A 17,675-nucleotide genomic window follows, 5' to 3' on the forward strand; every position below is an offset into this window, starting at 1 on the left:
TTTTCTATCTAGAATGTCTATCTGATATCTGGATCTGCAACAGCCATGTTGTGACCATGAGGACAAGAACCATGTGCAAAGGAAAGCAGAACAGGAAGACAGAAGACACACCAGCCCCTGGCTTTCTATCATCTCTGGAGTTGTTCTCATTAAATGAGAAAAAACAAACTGCTATTTGATTCACCTCCTGGTTTGGGTTAATACAGTCTAATACAATTCTAATGGCAAGGGCTGTAGTGGCATTCGCTGCTGACCAAGATATACAAACTTACTTTCTTTAGCCGAAGGCAAAACTGATAATGTAACAATGGCTATTGGGTTGAGTGTTCTCATTACTCTTCAATTCCCTCTGAACCCAGGGAACCAAATAGCAAGGGCACATGGGGTAAGGTTGAAAAATGGACCAAGAAGAAGGCATTCTTCAAATTGAAATGCTTTTATTAGACGACTACTAATAAATGCAGATAAAAAACACAGATCAATCAAATGCTATTATAGATTAGGCAAATTAGTTGGAGAAAAAGATTTCTTCACTTTATACAAAATGTAAACAATTGCCCTGGGATTTCCCACAGATGGCACAGTCCACAAGGACTTATATTTGGAACAGAAGTAGGTGTATTGAGTTTCCAGTCTAGCCTTTATAATGTGTGCAAACTTGCTACATTGAAACTTAAAATTCTAGCATATCCAAATTCTTCTATGCAAAAAAACTAAATGGCTCCCACTCAAGGTAACTTGAACATCAACTGTTACATGTGGAAGCAGAAGCACCGAAGCAAATCAGTCTTCCAATGATGAGCTTCCACTCACTATACTATTTGTATTTACATTTACCTTGACAGATTACAAAAATATATGCCGTATATAAAACCCCTACTTGAGCCTTGGGGTGGGATATGAAACACTTCTTGCTTATCAAATGCTTGGAGAGACACATCAAACCAGTCACGTGAAATTAGGGGAGAGAGGACTAAGAAGAGGCCCTCTTCTGTTCAGAGAAGGGGGACTCATAAACTTCCATAGGTGGGCAGGTGCAGACCAGGTGCTGGTCTCCATATATGTCATCGATCCGGGCAATGTTTGGCCAGAATTTGTTCTCTGGTTTCACAAAGGGCTGCAAGGGACAACAGAAGGAAATGTTGAATATGATGAAAAGTTTCTCTTGAGGGTTGGGGGCAGGGGGAGGAAATTGCAAGGATATCATCACAGCCTGAGAGTCCATTTGCCTAACAAATTCCTAAATACTCTGAGAAGCTAAAAGCCAGCTTTTGACCTCCATCCTTTCCCCAGTCAGACAGGCTGCAGGGTACCTTCTCCTTCATATAAGGATCAGAAAGGAAAGAAAGATTGCATTTGCGGCTATCTCCCTATTGGGTGGTGGTGGAAAACGCATTAATCCACTTGACCGGGAATCCTTTCTTTCTCCACTGTGCTCTCTGCAGAGAGCTCTGGAAGCCAATTCCTTTGCTCTTAATCACTCATCATGGTCATGTTTCTCAAGGTGCCCACATCTGGTTACTCTAAGGAGCATGGGAACCCCTCCAGGTTCATGATGGCCCCTCACATGCACATAAAAGGTCTACCAGATAAGGCATGAACTTACCAGGGGGAATGCCGCCACCTCTCTGGAATATGGTCGATCCCAGTGGGAGGATGCAATGCAGATCAGGGAGTGTGGAGACATCTGAGACAGAGACACAGAAGAGGGATCAGAGCAGAGAACACTGCTTGCTTCTATATCATCTCAACCACTGAGCTTCTGATGGAAGCCCATGTAGATGGGGGTTGTTTTGTTTCAACTTGGGGGATATGCATTGATTGTGGTAGAAAATTTTTTATTGTGAAGTATTTCAAATATCTGAAAGTGATACTAATATGATAAACACATCCATCACTGAGCATAATTGAAATTGATATTTTGTCATATTTGTTTCACTTTTACAAAATAATAAGACGTTACAGATACAATAAAACTGTATATCCCCTCTCTGACTCCACGCTTGCCTTTGTCCCCAGAGATATGCACTATCGTAAATTTGGTGTTTACTGTTTCGCATCATGTTTTTATACTATTACTATATGTGCATATATTAAGAAATAGTATGTGGCATATTTTGGCAAATTTTTAAACCTATGTCATCCTGTATTATTTAACACGTGCTTTTGTAACTCAACATTATGTTCTTTGTGATGTCTTTTGCCATTTTTTACCTAAATCCTGAAAGCATTGGCAGTATCCAGAAAGAAAGGGGAAATAAGTGACAGTAAAATGAACATATCGTGTTTCACCATCACGCTGTGGAACTCAAATGTAGCCGAGGTGCTTACCTTCTCTTACCAGCCACTGGCCTCTGCCACTGCACCTCCTGCTAGGCAGATGGGGAACTTCCTCTTTGAGCTTCCCTGAGTATCTCAGACTTGTCCTGTGGCTTGTAACCGTACCACAGAACACCTTCACGGCATTCTCAATGCCATGATATCTGTACTTGATGATGAACTTAGGGCTGTGGCCAGAAATACAATTAACACGTTTTGGAAGAGGTAGCATGATGCCTAACAAACTCGCCTCCATAAACATTGCAAAATCTTCAGGCCAAGTGCCAATTCAGTTATTCTAAGAAGTAACTTCTCCAATACAAGAACTTTTCTTTATACGGGTTTGTGAGGTAAATAACTACAGTGTATCAAACAACTATAAAATGATACAACGTCCCCAACTAAATGGAGCCCTTTAGCCTCTGTTCCTTCCTTTGGCAATCAATTTGGTGCATGTGTGGTAGATAGCACAGACAACCACAAAACAGTTACGTAAACAAAATAAAATTAAACTCAAAAAAATTTAAAAAACAATAAAATTACACAAAACTTATGTAAACAAAAAATTTAAAAATGTTAAAAACAAAATAAAATTTAAAACATCATACTTTACCCACTGTTACATTGTTCAAGATTTAAACTTCCAAATAATAACTGCATCTTCTCAGAGGAACAGTTTTAATTCTAGACAAGAACAGCACCTTCTAATGAGAGTTCAGGGGTTGCTGAAACAGTGCAGACTTCTCTTGCATGGGACATTTTGGATAAAGAACCAATGCCTACGCACCTTCACTGGATTGACCCTGGGGTCAATGCGGCCCTCCTCGATGTCGGCAATTTCTTGCCGAATGCTGATCATGGCATCGCAGAATCTGTCCAGCTCTGCCTTGTCTTCTGATTCTGTGGGCTCCACCATAAGGGTCCCCGCCACAGGCCAGGACATGGTAGGGGCATGAAATCCTACAAACAGAATCAGGGAAACTTGCTGTCTTTGGCCTCCCCAATTTGAGTGAAAAGTCCTTCCTTATCTTATAATTTATCCCAAAGAAATCATTGGATAAATTTACAAATGTATGTATTTTTCTGGACATTCATCCCAGCACTGTTTACAGAAGAAAAACTTAGGAAACAATCCGACATCCAACAATAGGGGCCTGGTTGAGCAAATTACAGGGCAGGCACACAATAAATATGCAACCATTCAAAAAGATACAAATTTATATTTGATAAAAATTCAAAGATATTAAGTGAAACAACATAATATCCCATTCTTATTATAAAATGATACAGTATTTATATACATATATTTTATTAGGGAAGGTGCCTTGAAGAACATATACTAAAATGTTAATGGGGATTACTGGGATTTTCATTTCATTTTGATTATTTTTTATAAGCTATATAATCATGTTTTACTTGCAATTAAGATAAATTTTAGAAAATTAAAACCTATCAGAAGTTACATAATGAGGTAACAAGCATTAAGGAGCCTGGGGTAAGCCTTATAGTCCCTGCTTTACAGATGAGTAAACTGAGACTTGACCTGTATGTGGAAAGTCTTTGCATTTACATTGAACACAGGCTGAAGGTGTTTCTGTGTTTCCAAAAGTTTTCACTTGTAAGATGAATCAACAAGACACACAGGTCAAAGAAAAGATTTCCTGGACAAAAACCCAAAACAATTATTTCCTATTTCTTAAAACTTTTCTGTGAAACTATAAAAGATAAAGAACAGCTCTCAGATTGAGACACTTGTCAGCTAATTACACCCAGTAGTGAAATGGTTCCCTTAGGAGTACACAGGTGTTTTGGGGTCATGCCTACATGCCTTATGGGATTGTCCCCAATGTTTTATTATAAAAATTCTCAGACATACAGATAAGTTGAAAAGACTGTACTGAGAGCATTCAGGTAGAGTCTACAATCACGCTCTATTTGCTTTACCACATATCTATTCATCCATCTTATTTTTGATGCATTTCAAAGTATACTGCAGTCATCAGTATACTTTACCCTAATCACTTCAGCATGCATACAAGTAAAATTCATTGTTTACATATTTTAGATAAAATTTACATACATTACAATGCACAAATCTTAAGGGCACCATTTAATGAGGTTGGACAAATGTATACACCTATGCACCCAACCCAGTAAGGGATTTATTTATTTTTTTCCTTTAAGAACAAGCTGGTATCATTAAGGCTGACCTTCACACTACATGTGAGCAGATTCAGGCCAGCGTATTCTGCTGTAGTGGATCCCATATCCGGAATTATTTTAGAATTTAGAGAAATTATTTTAGAAACACACATTCCTGAGTCTTGATCCTGATTCAGGAGGTCCGGGGTAGGGCCTGGAAATCTGTGGCTTAAACTCCCCAGGTGATTCTGATCATTAGTTAAATTGGGAAACCTCTGCCCTAAGGCACTGTGTCTCAAACCTGCCTGAAAAGTTAAGTATAGCGGTCTCTCCCCTGTAAATTCCAATTCGGTGGGTGTGGTTAAGACCCAGAACCTGTGTTGTCATGTTGTTACCTAGCTATTCACACATTCATTTATTCTGTCACTTAATAAACACCTATGTGCTGAGTGCCTACTAGAGCCAGGCATCTGGATGATTCTGGGCTTTGGGCAAGTGTGGGGACCATTCTATTGAGCACCAAATAAAGTGAAGGGAGATAGAATATGACTTGAAAATATGTGCTGTGGTCATTTTAGTTACCACCTCCCTCCTAGCAAATGCTGGTGTGGTCTGAAATGATGTAGACAATGCAGTGAAGTGAGAGCCTTATCCTCAATCAGCACTCAGCCACTAGCCTGGGAGGTTGAGTTGGGGTTCCACACAGGTTACAGGAGATGTTTTTTGATGAGTTTAGTGTTAATTTCATGAATGAAATTTTTCATGGGCTTTTTCATTAATTGTCAGTGTAACTCAGCATAATGAGATCATTCATTCAAGAGAGGAGTGAGTCACAGACATGACACGATAGTAATGTTGAAATTATTTAAATTTTCACTGTCCTTATTAAAATAAGTCATTAAAAGTGTCATTAAAATTCAGATAAGACTCTACATCCATCAAAAGGCAAAGTTCTCCCCAACTTAGCCTCTCTGAGAATTGAAGGGTCCTTGATGTTATGATCAATATCACAAACAAAATGTGTATTAATAAGGCCTGTGCTAAATGAAAACCTACTAATACACAGATAAAGGGCCCATGTCTTTCAAAATCCTGCTAAGAAAATTGCATTAACTCTGAAAACAACAAATTCCTATTTCTTCATCTCTAGAAGCAGCTGAAACAGGAACAGCATGACCATGTCATTGTAACACTCAAATGACTGTCCGTTTGCTTCAACAGTATACCAACGTAGTTTTTCACAGACCTCTGTTTACCAGGAGTGGGATGGAGTAAGAATTTACCAAAGACATGGGCAAGGAGCAATAAACATTTTCTTTGGTATTTTTTCTTAACTATAAAGACCTTTTTTCTTGGCTGCTGGTGGATTCCAGGTGCATGTTGTAATATCTTTATAAGGGCAGAATTGATGGAATCGTAAGGGAAAGCTTTTACTCCCTGACTCTCAAGGTTGCCTAGAGTCCCAGGCTCCCCACTTACTCTGCAGATCAGTTTACTATGGTGCTTGCACTTCGGTTTGTGCTAAGGAACTGTGGTTCTTCCGCGCAAACGGCCTTGCACAGGAAGCTGCATGAAGCCCCAGGAGCTGCTAATGTCAGAAGCCCAAGTTTTACGAGTAAACTTTTAGGAGTAAAAAGGATTATGGCCATGAAGCCACTCACCATAATCCTGGAGCCTTTTAGCAACATCCACAGCCTCAATATTTGCAGACTTTTTGAAGGGTCTTATGTCCAAAATAAATTCATGAGCCACATAACCTGTTCAAGGAAATTTTTTTCACGTCATGATTAGCACTGGCTTATTATTTCACTTGCACAAATGAAGAAATACTTCAGCTTTTCATGCATGTCAATGAGGATCTAGAAGATACGGGCACTTGGTAAGTTTACAGTTAGCAGTAAAGACTTCATCTGCTCTTATTACAAATAAAAACAAAAATTCTAACAGGTTGGAGCCAATATGTCTGATCCTCAGTCCACCACCCACTCTGGCCTGGGAAGTGGGACTTCAGTGCCCAGGTACTACTTGAACATTCAGCATAGGTTCTACTCTGGGAACCCAACATGTACTTGTGACAGTGAAACATGTAATCACACCCCTTATCCTTTTATACAAAAATATTTTTAGAGCTAAAGATCCACTAACACCCATTTCAGCAACTTTGCAACCAATATCAAATAAGTGTTTCTTCTATGTATTTGTGTATATATATATTAAACATATACCGATAAGATGCATACATAATTTTATGTGACTCTGAAGGAGCTTTTGAGGTTTGAAGCTCAGTTCTGAGGATGGCAGGAGAGGAGGGGGAGGGGCGCACGTGGTGGGAGAGGGAGCGCACTCCTGGCAGACCTTCACTCACGGCTGCAAGGTCAAGCCCGACCCAGCTCTGCTAAGACCAAGGCTTCATCTGCAGAGGCCCACACCACGGACAAGCGGTTTGGAAACAGCTACATTCTCAAAAAGAGGTTCAGATGTTATTTTCTGCATACAAATTTTAACACTTTCAAATTGAAACTGTAGGAGACTCTAAGCATCCTTCTTTACTTCAGCCCTGAAATGGATGAAATTTAAACCTGGTGGCTGCCAGAGGCCAGATACCAACATGTCCATCTTTGTTTCTGGTTTTAAGGAGAAAGATACACAAACCATCAATGCACAGGTTGAGTCGGGATAATCTAAAGTAGAAATTGTATAAACTGATCAACTAAAAGATCAGAGACAAAGACTTTTCACCGGGTAGATATTTCGGCTAGAGCTGAAAATCTGAAATGATATCAAGTCAAAAAGCATAGAGAAAAGGAAGGGATAGAATGATGATAAAGCAAAATAAAAGTGATCTGTTTCCCTTGTTACTGCAAAGGAGAGGCTGAACTTGCATATAATTGTGCCTAAGAGTCTCCCCCTGAGTACCTCTTTGTTGCTCAGATGTGGCCCTCTCTCTCTCTAACTGAGCCATCTCGACAGGTGAACTCACTGCCCTTCCCCCTACGTGGGACCCGACTCCCAGGGGTGTAAACCTCCCTGGCAACGCAGGATATGACTCCCGGGGATGAATCTGGACCTGGCATTGTGGGATTGAGAATATCTTCTTGACCAAAAGGGGGATGCAAAATGAGACGAAATAGTTTCAGTGGCTGAGAGATTCCAAATGGAGTCGAGAGGTCACTCTAGTGGACATTCGTATGCACTATATAGATAACACCTCTTAGGTTTTAATGTATTGGAATAGCTAGAAGTAAATACCTGAAACTACCAAACTCCAACCCAGTAGTCTGAACTCCTGAAGACGACTGTATTAATAATGTAGATTACAAGGGGTGACTGTGATTGTAAAAACCTTGTGGATCACACTCCTTTTATCTAGTATATGGATGGATGAGTAGAAAAATAGGGACAAAAACTAAATGAAAAATAGGGTGGGATGGGGGGATTATTTGGGTGTTCTTTTTTACTTTTGTTTTTTATACTTATTCTAATTCTTTCTGATGTAAGGAAAATGTTCAGAAATAGATTGTGGTGATGAATGCATAATTATGACTGTACTGTGAACGGTTGATTGTACATGGATGATTGTATGGTATGTGAATATATTTCAATAAAACTGAATTTAATTTAAAAAAAAAAAGTGATTTGTTTCCAAGCTTGGAATTCCACCACCACCACCACCACCCCCAACACACACTCAAGTGTTAATTATCTTCTGAGGCTGAAGGTGACATTGGGAATATGCTACAGAAATATAAACTTCTCAAAACCCTCCTCTGAAGCAGTGACTGGACAGAAGCAGAATCCTCAAATTGGCTGCTTAGAAATAAATGGAGATCACTAGCTAATTACTCACTAGGGCTTAGGTGGGCAACCAATGCTACTTCAAGCTTTTCTCTTGCAATCCCGGGGCCACAATTAATAGAATCAGGCTCTTTCCCTGGGTATGAGGTCAGGTAAGGGGGTGCTGGCCCAGGGAGGTCACTCCCAGGCCTGGGGTGTGAGTGCCCAGCCCCCAGGTCCATTCCATGTCTGCACGTAAAGCAAAAGCCACTGGGAAACCTCTTCAGTGACACGAATTTCCAGACAGAGTTGTGTCTGTCTAAGGTAAAAAATGGATAGGCATTTAAGAAACTAAAAGACAAATAAAATACTGGAGAGGTGATAAAGTGGTCTATTCCCATTTGGATCAAACAGTGTGCTTAGCATTCCACAAGAGAAGATGCCTGTGAATTTTTATCATTTACTTAAGGTAATCTTTTTCTTTCCTCATCCTAGCAGAATAAATACTACTGCTGCTCCCCTATCCTACTTCTTGCCTGTCCATTCCTTACTTCACAAAACCATTTTCCTCAACAAATTAGCTGGTATTCAAATCTCTCAAAGAAATGGTTCATAAAGACAAGCCTGGAGTTCATTAAAATTATTGCCTCTTAGACACCTATAATATAGAAAATAATATATTCATTAAAAAAGCATCTCTGATGCTGATCTCTTTGTGTATAACCTGATTGGTCTCTGGAACTTTGGGTATCTGTGTGACACCTTATAAGGAGTGACAGTGTGATTGTGAAAACTTTGTGGATCACATTCTCTTTATCCAGTGTATGGATGATGAGTAGAAAAATGGGGATAAAAACTAAATGAAAAATATGGTGCGGATGATTTGGGTGTTCTTTTTTACTTTATTTTTATTCTTTCTGGTATAAGAAAAATGTTCAAAAAATAGATTGGGGTGATGAATGCACAACTATATGATGGTACTATGAGCAGTTGATTGTACACCATGGATGACTGTATGATATGTGAATATATTGCAATAAAACTGAATTTCAAAAAAAAAAAAAGCATCTGTTTTTGGCCCTCGGGAGGTACAGTGGTGATTCATTTTGGATTCTAAAATACTAAGCCTCAAATATGCAATGAATGTGTTTACTAGACCAAACAAGACAATTTTTGGTTTGGTGAACTTTAGGATTGGGTAATAAAGTCTGTAATCACCAATGTATTTCTGCTTGGGATGAGAAATACTATGGATTATTTAATTCTGTGGTAAAATGCCAAAACAAATGAAAATTTCATCCATCTTTTTGTGTTACAAATCCTCCCAGGACTGGGACATTCTCTGCCTTGATGCTAAGCATGTGGTTGGAACCCAAACAAACCATGGCCCGGTCACTCTCCTCACTCTCTCCTCCCGTTATTCTCTCCTGGGGGCCAGTCTTCTCCCACTGAATCCAAATCACGTTCTTCCTTTGCTTTAAAAAACTAAACTCGCATTACACAACTCTGTGAACATGCTGAAAAACAGTGAGATGTACACTTCAAATGGATGAATTGTATGGCATGTGAATTCTATCTTGATAAAGAAGTTAAAAAATAATATCTCAAAATAGTTGTTGCAAAAAAAAAAGGGAATTTTACATATGTAAAATATAAACTATTGGAGGGGGAATCCTAAACCTTAGTAATTAAAACTATCATTTTTTACCCAGCAAAGTGGCAAAGATTTTTTGTTTTTGGTTTCGTTATTTTTCAGTCTGGTGCTTCACCCCCCTCGACCCTGGTGTGATGGACGCGCTCATGTGCTTTCAGTGTGAAGTAACTGGACGGTGTCTCTCTCAGAGACAAAGGCATACGTATCAGGAGCTTCAGTGCATCCCTATCCTCTGACCTGATAATTTATCTTCTAAGACTCTAACCTAAGGAAATAATCAGAGATGCTTAAAAAAAAAAAAAATTTAAGTGAGGGTGTTCATTGTAGCATTGTTACAAATATAACATCTAGGGAAAAAACACGCAAAAAAAACCCCTAAGTCTGGTTAAAATCATGGAACATCCACACAATGTAATGGATGTAGCACTTTCAAAGACTATTTAATGACATGGGAAAATGTTCACCATATAAGATACAGGTAAAAAACAGTTTAAACTGTGTTTATAATGTGATCTCAACTATATAAAAGTAAAACAGGAAGAAATACAGCAAAACATTATAGTGGTTAATCTGCGTGTTGGAACCACAGGCAGGTCATTTAAATTTTCCTCCTTGTACTTTTTTATTTTCCAAAATGTCTATGTTGAGCATATATGCATCACTTATATAATCAGACAAAACGAATCTTTAAGCTAATCCTTAAGGCCAACACACATACAGGATTTTCACATTTCACACTGAAGGAGCTATATTTGAATTAATTAGTGGCTCTTGTAGCTTCAATACCCACTTTGGAAGCATTTTATTTTGTTGCTTAGAGACATGTTGCCTACAAGTTTCTTTTGTACTCAGGGGTGGGATGGGAGGTGGGACCAGAACAGAGCTTCTGGTTATTTAGCTCTATTTTCAACCTCCAGAACCATCCCTTTGTATACATACTTACAAGCCTTTAATTGACGATCACAGATGTAGATGTATACTGCACCTGGGTCAGAGAGCCAAGGAGGGGCCACACCCCGAGATCATGACTGCACCTCTCTGCTCCCACCTCCAAGCCCGCATCTCTGCTCTGCTCTGGGATTCTGTGCATGTCCACAGCTAATGCTCTCAATGTCTACCTTGTTCTTAGTTCTGCCTCCTCCAATCACCTCCAGGTGACTGTTTCATGTTATTTTATGTTATTCTCTGCATAGTATCTTCACTCTCCCTCTTCACAGCCTTTTCCCTGGAAGCTTAAAAACAGATTCTTTTCTTATTTAAAAACAAATCCAAACAAAATTGCACACAACTGAAGCAACCCCCCACCCCCCACCCCACTACCAAACTTCCCCAAACCACGCCTGCTTCTCCCTTCTACTGCCCAACCTCAGTCCACTTCTCAGCCATTTCCATCTGGCATCTGCTTTGCCATTTTGCCTACACTGCTTATAAAAGGTTATCAGAGATTGTGGGGGCGGCGGGGCAAGATGGCAGACTGGTGAGCTGTATGTTTTAGTTACTCCTCCAGGAAAGTAGGTAGAAAGCCAGGAACTGCGTGGACTGGACACCACAGAGCAATCTGACTTTGGGCATACTTCATACAACACTCATGAAAACGTGGAACTGCTGAGATCAGCGAAATCTGTAAGTTTTTGCGGCCAGGGGACCCGCGCCCCTCCCTGCCAGGCTCAGTCCCGGGGGAGGAGGGGCTGCCAGCTCCGGGAAGGAGAAGGGAGAACTGCAGTGGTAGCCCTTATCGGAAACTCATTCTACTGATCCATACTCCAACCATAGATAGACTGAGACCAGACACCAGAGAATCTGAGAGCAGCCAGCCCAGCAGAGAGGAGATAGGCATAGGAAAAAAACAACACGAAAAACCCCAAAATAAAAGCGGAGGATTTTTGGAGTTCTGGTGAACCTGGAAGGGGGAAGGGTGGAGCTCAGGCCTTGAGGCGCATATGCAAATCCTGAAGAAAAGCTGATCTCTCTGCCCTGTGGACCTTTCCTTAATGGCCCTGGTTGCTTTGTCCCTTAGCATTTCAATAACCCATCAGATCTCTGAGGAGGGCCCCCGCCCTTTTTTTTTTTTTTTTTTTTTAATCCTTTTTTCTTTTTCTAAAACAATTACTCTAAGAAGCCCAATACAGAAAGCTTCAAAGACTTGCAATTTGGGCATGTCAAGTCAAGAGCAGAACTAAGAGAGCTCTGAGACAAAAGGCAATAATCCAGTGGCTGAGAAAATTCACTAAACACCACAACTTCCCAAGAAAAGGGGGGTATGCGCTCACAGCCATCATCCTGGTAGACAGGAAACACTCCTGCCCATCACCAGCCCCATAGCCCAGAACTGCCCCAGACAACCCAGTGTGACGGAAGTGCTTCAAATAACAGGCACACACCACAAAACTGGGCGTGGACATTAGCCTTCCCTGCAACCTCAGCTGATTGTCCCAGAGTTGGGAAGGTAGAACAGTGTGAACTAACAAAGCCCCATTGAGCCATCATTTCAGCAGACTGGGAGCCTCCCTACACAGCCCAGCAGCCCAGAACTGCCCTGGGGGGACGGCACTCACCTGTGACATAGCACAGTCATCCCTCAACAGAGGACCCGAGGTGCACGGCCTGGAAGAGGGGCCCACTTGCAAGTCTCAGGAGCCATACGCCAATACCAAGGACTTGTGGGTCAGTGGCAGAGACAAACTGTGGCAGGACTGATCTGAAGGATTAGACTATTGCAGCAGCTTTAAAACTCTAGGATCATCAGGGAGATTTGATTGTTAGAGCCACCCCCCCCCCGACTGCCCAGAAACACGCCCCATATACAGGGCGGGCAACACCAACTACACACGCAAGCTTGGTACACCAATTGGACCCCACAAGACTCACTCCCCCACTCACCAAAAAGGCTAAGCAGGGGAGAACTGGCTTGTGGAGAACAGGTGGCTCGTGGACACCACCTGCTGGTTAGTTACAGAAAGTGTACTCCACGAAGCTGTAGATCTGATAAATTAGAGATAAGGACTTCAATTGGTCTACAAATCCTAAAAGAACCCTATCAGGTTCAGCAAATGCCACGAGGCCAAAAACAACAGAAAATTATAAAGCATATGAAAAAACCAGACGATATGGATAACCCAAGCCCAAGCACCCAAATCAAAAGGTCAGAAGAGACACAGCACCTAGAGCAGCTACTCAAAGAACTAAAGATGAACAACGAGACCATAGTAAGGGAGACAAAGGAAATCAAGAAGACCCTAGAAGAGCATAAAGAAGACATTGCAAGACTAAATAAAAAAATGGATGATCTTATGGAAATTAAAGAAACTGTTGACCAAATTAAAAAGATTCTGGACACTCATAGTACAAGACTAGAGGAAGTTGAACAACGAATCAGTGACCTCGAAGATAACAGAATGGAAAATGAAAGCATAAAAGAAAGAATGGGGAAAAAAATTGAAAAAATCGAAATGGACCTCAGGGATATGATAGATCATATGAAACGTCCAAATATAAGACTCATTGGTGTCCCAGAAGGGGAAGAAAAGGGTAAAGGTCTAGGAAGAGTATTCAAAGAAATTGTTGGGGAAAACTTCCCAAATCTTCTAAACAACATAAATACACAAATCATAAATGCTCAGCGAACCCCAAATAGAATAAATCCAAATAAACCCACTCCGAGACATATACTGATCACACTGTCAAACACAGAAGAGAAGGAGCAAGTTCTGAAAGCAGCAAGAGAAAAGCAATTCACCACATACAAAGGAAACAGCATAAGACTAAGTAGTAACTACTCAGCAGCCACCATGGAGGCAAGAAGGCAGTGGCACGATATATTTAAAATTCTGAGTGAGAAAAATTTCCAGCCAAGAATACTTTATCCAGCAAAGCTCTCCTTCAAATTTGAGGGAGAGCTTAAATTTTTCACAGACAAACAAATGCTGAGAGAATTTGCTAACAAGAGACCTGCCCTACTGGAGATACTAAAGGGAGCCCTACAGACAGAGAAACAAAGAAAGGACAGAGAGACTTGGAGAAAGGTTCAGTACTAAAGAGATTCGGTATGGGTACAATAAAGGATATTACTAGACAGACGGGAAAAATATGACAAACATAAACCAAAGGATAAGATGGCTGATTCACGAAATGCCTTCACGGTTATAATGTTGAATGTAAATGGATTAAACTCCCCAATTAAAAGATATAGATTGGCAGAATGGATCAAAAAAAATGAACCATCAATATGTTGCATACAAGAGACTCATCTTAGACACAGGGACACAAAGAAACTGAAAGTGAAAGGATGGAAAAAAATATTTCATGCAAGCTACAGCCAAAAGAAAGCAAGTGTAGCAATATTAATCTCAGATAAAATAGACTTCAAATGCAGGGATGTTTTGAGAGACAAAGAAGGCCACTACACACTAATAAAAGGAGCAATTCAGCAAGAAGAAATAACAATCGTAAATGTCTATGCACCCAATCAAGGTGCCACAAAATACATGAGAGAAACACTGGCAAAACTAAAGGAAGCAATTGATGTTTCCACAATAATTGTGGGAGACTTCAACACATCACTCTCTCCTATAGATAGATCAACCAGACAGAAGACCAATAAGGAAATTGAAAACCTAAATAATCTGATAAATGAATTAGATTTAACAGACATATACAGGACATTACATCCCAAATCACCAGGATACACATACTTTTCTAGTGCTCATGGAACTTTCTCCAGAATAGATCATATGCTGGGACATAAAACAAGCCTCAATAAATTTAAAAAGATTGAAATTATTCAAAGCACATTCTCTGACCACAATGGAATACAATTAGAAGTCAAAAACCATCAGAGACTTAGAAAATTCACAAATACCTGGAGGTTAAACAACACACTCCTAAACAATCAGTGGGTTAAAGAAGAAATAGCAAGAGAAATTGCTAAATATATAGAGACGAATGAAAATGAGAACACAACATACCAAAACCTATGGGATGCAGCAAAAGCAGTGCTAAGGGGGAAATTTATAGCACTAAACGCATATATTAAAAAGGAAGAAAGAGCCAAAATCAAAGAACTAATGGATCAACTGAAGAAGCTAGAAAATGAACAGCAAACCAATCCTAAACCAAGTAGAAGAAAAGAAATAACAAGGATTAAAGCAGAAATAAATGACATAGAGAACAAAAAAACAAGAGAGAGGATAAATATCACCAAAAGTTGGTTCTTTGAGAAGATCAACAAGATTGACAAGCCCCTAGCTAGACTGACAAAATCAAAAAGAGAGAAGACCCATATAAACAAAATAATGAATGAAAAGGTGACATAACTGCAGATCCTGAAGACATTAAAAAAATTATAAGAGGATACTATGAACAACTGTATGGCAACAAACTGGAGAATGTAGAGGAAATGGACAATTTCCTGGAAACATATGAACAACCTAGACTGACCAGAGAAGAAATAGAAGAGCTCAACCAACCCATCACAAGCAAAGAGATCCAATCAGTCATCAAAAATCTTCCCACAAATAAATGCCCAGGGCCAGATGGCTTCACAGGGGAATTCTACCAAACTTTCCAGAAAGAACTGACACCAATCTTACTCAAACTCTTTCAAAACATTGAAGAAAATGGAACACTACCTAACTCATTTTATGAAGCTAACATCAATCTAATACCAAAACCAGGCAAAGATGCTACAAAAAAGGAAAACTACCGGCCAATCTCCCTAATGAATATAGATGCAAAAATCCTCAACAAAATACTTGCAAATCGAATCCAAAGACACATTAAAAAAAACATACACCATGACCAAGTGGGGTTTATTCCAGGCATGCAAGGATGGTTCAACATAAGAAAATCAATCAATGTATTACAACACATTAACAAGTCAAAAGGGAAAAATCAATTGATCATCTCAATAGATGCTGAAAAAGCATTTCACAAAATCCAACGTCCGTTTTTGATAAAAACACTTCAAAAGGTAGGAATTAAAGGAAACTTCCTCAACATGATAAAGAGCATATATGAAAAACCCACAGCCAGCACAGTACTCAATGGTGAGAGACTGAAAGCCTTCCCTCTAAGATCAGGAAAAAGACAAGGATGCCCGCTGTCACCACTGTTATTCAATATTGTGCTGTAAGTGCTAGCCAGGGCAATCCGGCAAGACAAAGAAATAAAAGGCATCCAAATTGGAAAAGAAGAAGTAAAACTCTCATTGTTTGCAGATGATATGATCTTATATCTAGAAAACCCTGAGAAATCGACAATACAGCTACTAGAGCTAATAAACAAATTGAGCAAAGTAGCGGGATACAAGGTTAATGCACATAAGTCAGTAATGTTTCTATATGCTAGAAATGAACAAACTGAAGAGACACTCAAGAAAAAGATACCATTTTCAATAGCAACTAAAAAAATCAAGTACCTAGGAATAAACTTAACCAAAGATATAAAAGACCTATACAAAGAAAACTACATAACTCTACTAAAAGAAATAGAAGGGGACCTTAAAAGATGGAAAAATATTCCATGTTCATGGATAGGAAGACTAAATGTCATTAAGATGTCAATTCTACCCAAACTCATCTACAGATTCAATGCAATCCCAATCAATATTCCAACAACCTACTTTGCAGACTTGGAAAAGCTAGTTATCAAATTTATTTGGAAAGGGAAGATGCCTCGAATTGCTAAAGACACTCTAAAAAAGAAAAACGAAGTGGGAGGACTTACACTCCCTGACTTTGAAGCTTATTATAAAGCCACAGCTGCCAAAACAGCATGGTACTGGCACAAAGATAGACATATAGATCAATGGAATCGAATTGAGAATTCGGAGAAAGACCCTTAGATCTATGGCTGACTGATCTTTGATAAGGCCCCCAAAGTCACTGAACTGAGTCATAATGGTCTTTTCAACAAATGGGGCTGGGAGAGTTGGATATCCATATCCAAAAGAATGAAAGAGGACCCCTACCTCACCCCCTACACAAAAATTAACTCAAAATGGACCGAAGATCTCAATATAAAAGAAAGTACCATAAAACTCCTAGAAGATAATGTAGGAAAACATCTTCAAGGCCTTGTATTCGGCGGCCACTTCCTAGACTTTACACCCAAAGCACAAGCAACAAAAGAGAAAATAGATAAATGGGAACTCCTCAAGCTTAGAAGTTTCTGCACCTCAAAGGAATTTCTCAAAAAGGTGAAGAGGCAGCCAACTCAATGGGAAAAAATTTTTGGAAACCATGTATCTGACAAAAGACTGATATCTTGCATATATAAAGAAATCTTACAACTCAATGACAATAGTACAGTCGGCCCAATTATAAAATGGGCAAAAGATATGAAAAGACAGTTCTCTGAAGAGGAAATACAAATGGCCAAGAAACACATGAAAAAATGTTCAGCTTCACTAGCTATTAGAGAGATGCAAATTAAGACCACAATGAGATACCATCTAACACCGGTTAGAATGGCTGCCATTAAACAAACAGGAAACTACAAATGCTGGAGGGGATGTGGAGAAATTGGAACTCTTATTCATTGTTGGTGGGACTGTATAATGGTTCAGCCACTCTGGAAGTCAGTCTGGCAGTTCCTTAGAAAACTAGATATAGAGTTACCATTCGATCCAGCGATTGCACTTCTCGGTATATACCCGGAAGATCGCAAAGCAGTGACACGAACAGATATCTGCACGCCAATGTTCATAGCAGCATTATTCACAATTGCCAAGAGATAGAAACAACCCAAATGTCCTTCAACAGATGAGTGGATAAATAAAATGTGGTAT

At 39.7% G+C, this 17,675-nt stretch overlaps 1 protein-coding gene across 1 annotated transcript in view; it reads right to left on the reverse strand.

Annotated features, from left to right (window-relative positions):
- Nucleotides 1–425: 425 nt before the first annotated feature.
- The window catches only part of GLDC (glycine decarboxylase), a 114,186-nt gene continuing 96,936 nt past the window's right edge, over nt 426–17,675 (reverse strand). Inside the window, exons 22-25 of the mRNA XM_037798387.1 lie at nt 6,123–6,218; nt 3,107–3,279; nt 1,607–1,687; nt 426–1,117 (exon numbers count right to left, since the gene is read on the reverse strand). Coding sequence (XP_037654315.1) covers nt 974–1,117; nt 1,607–1,687; nt 3,107–3,279; nt 6,123–6,218 — 494 coding nt within the window. The 3' untranslated portion in view covers nt 426–973. The remainder of the gene's footprint in view (nt 1,118–1,606; nt 1,688–3,106; nt 3,280–6,122; nt 6,219–17,675) is intronic.

This window comes from Choloepus didactylus, chromosome 10 (genome assembly GCF_015220235.1).
Source record: "Choloepus didactylus isolate mChoDid1 chromosome 10, mChoDid1.pri, whole genome shotgun sequence".
Lineage (NCBI taxonomy): Eukaryota > Metazoa > Chordata > Mammalia > Pilosa > Megalonychidae > Choloepus > Choloepus didactylus.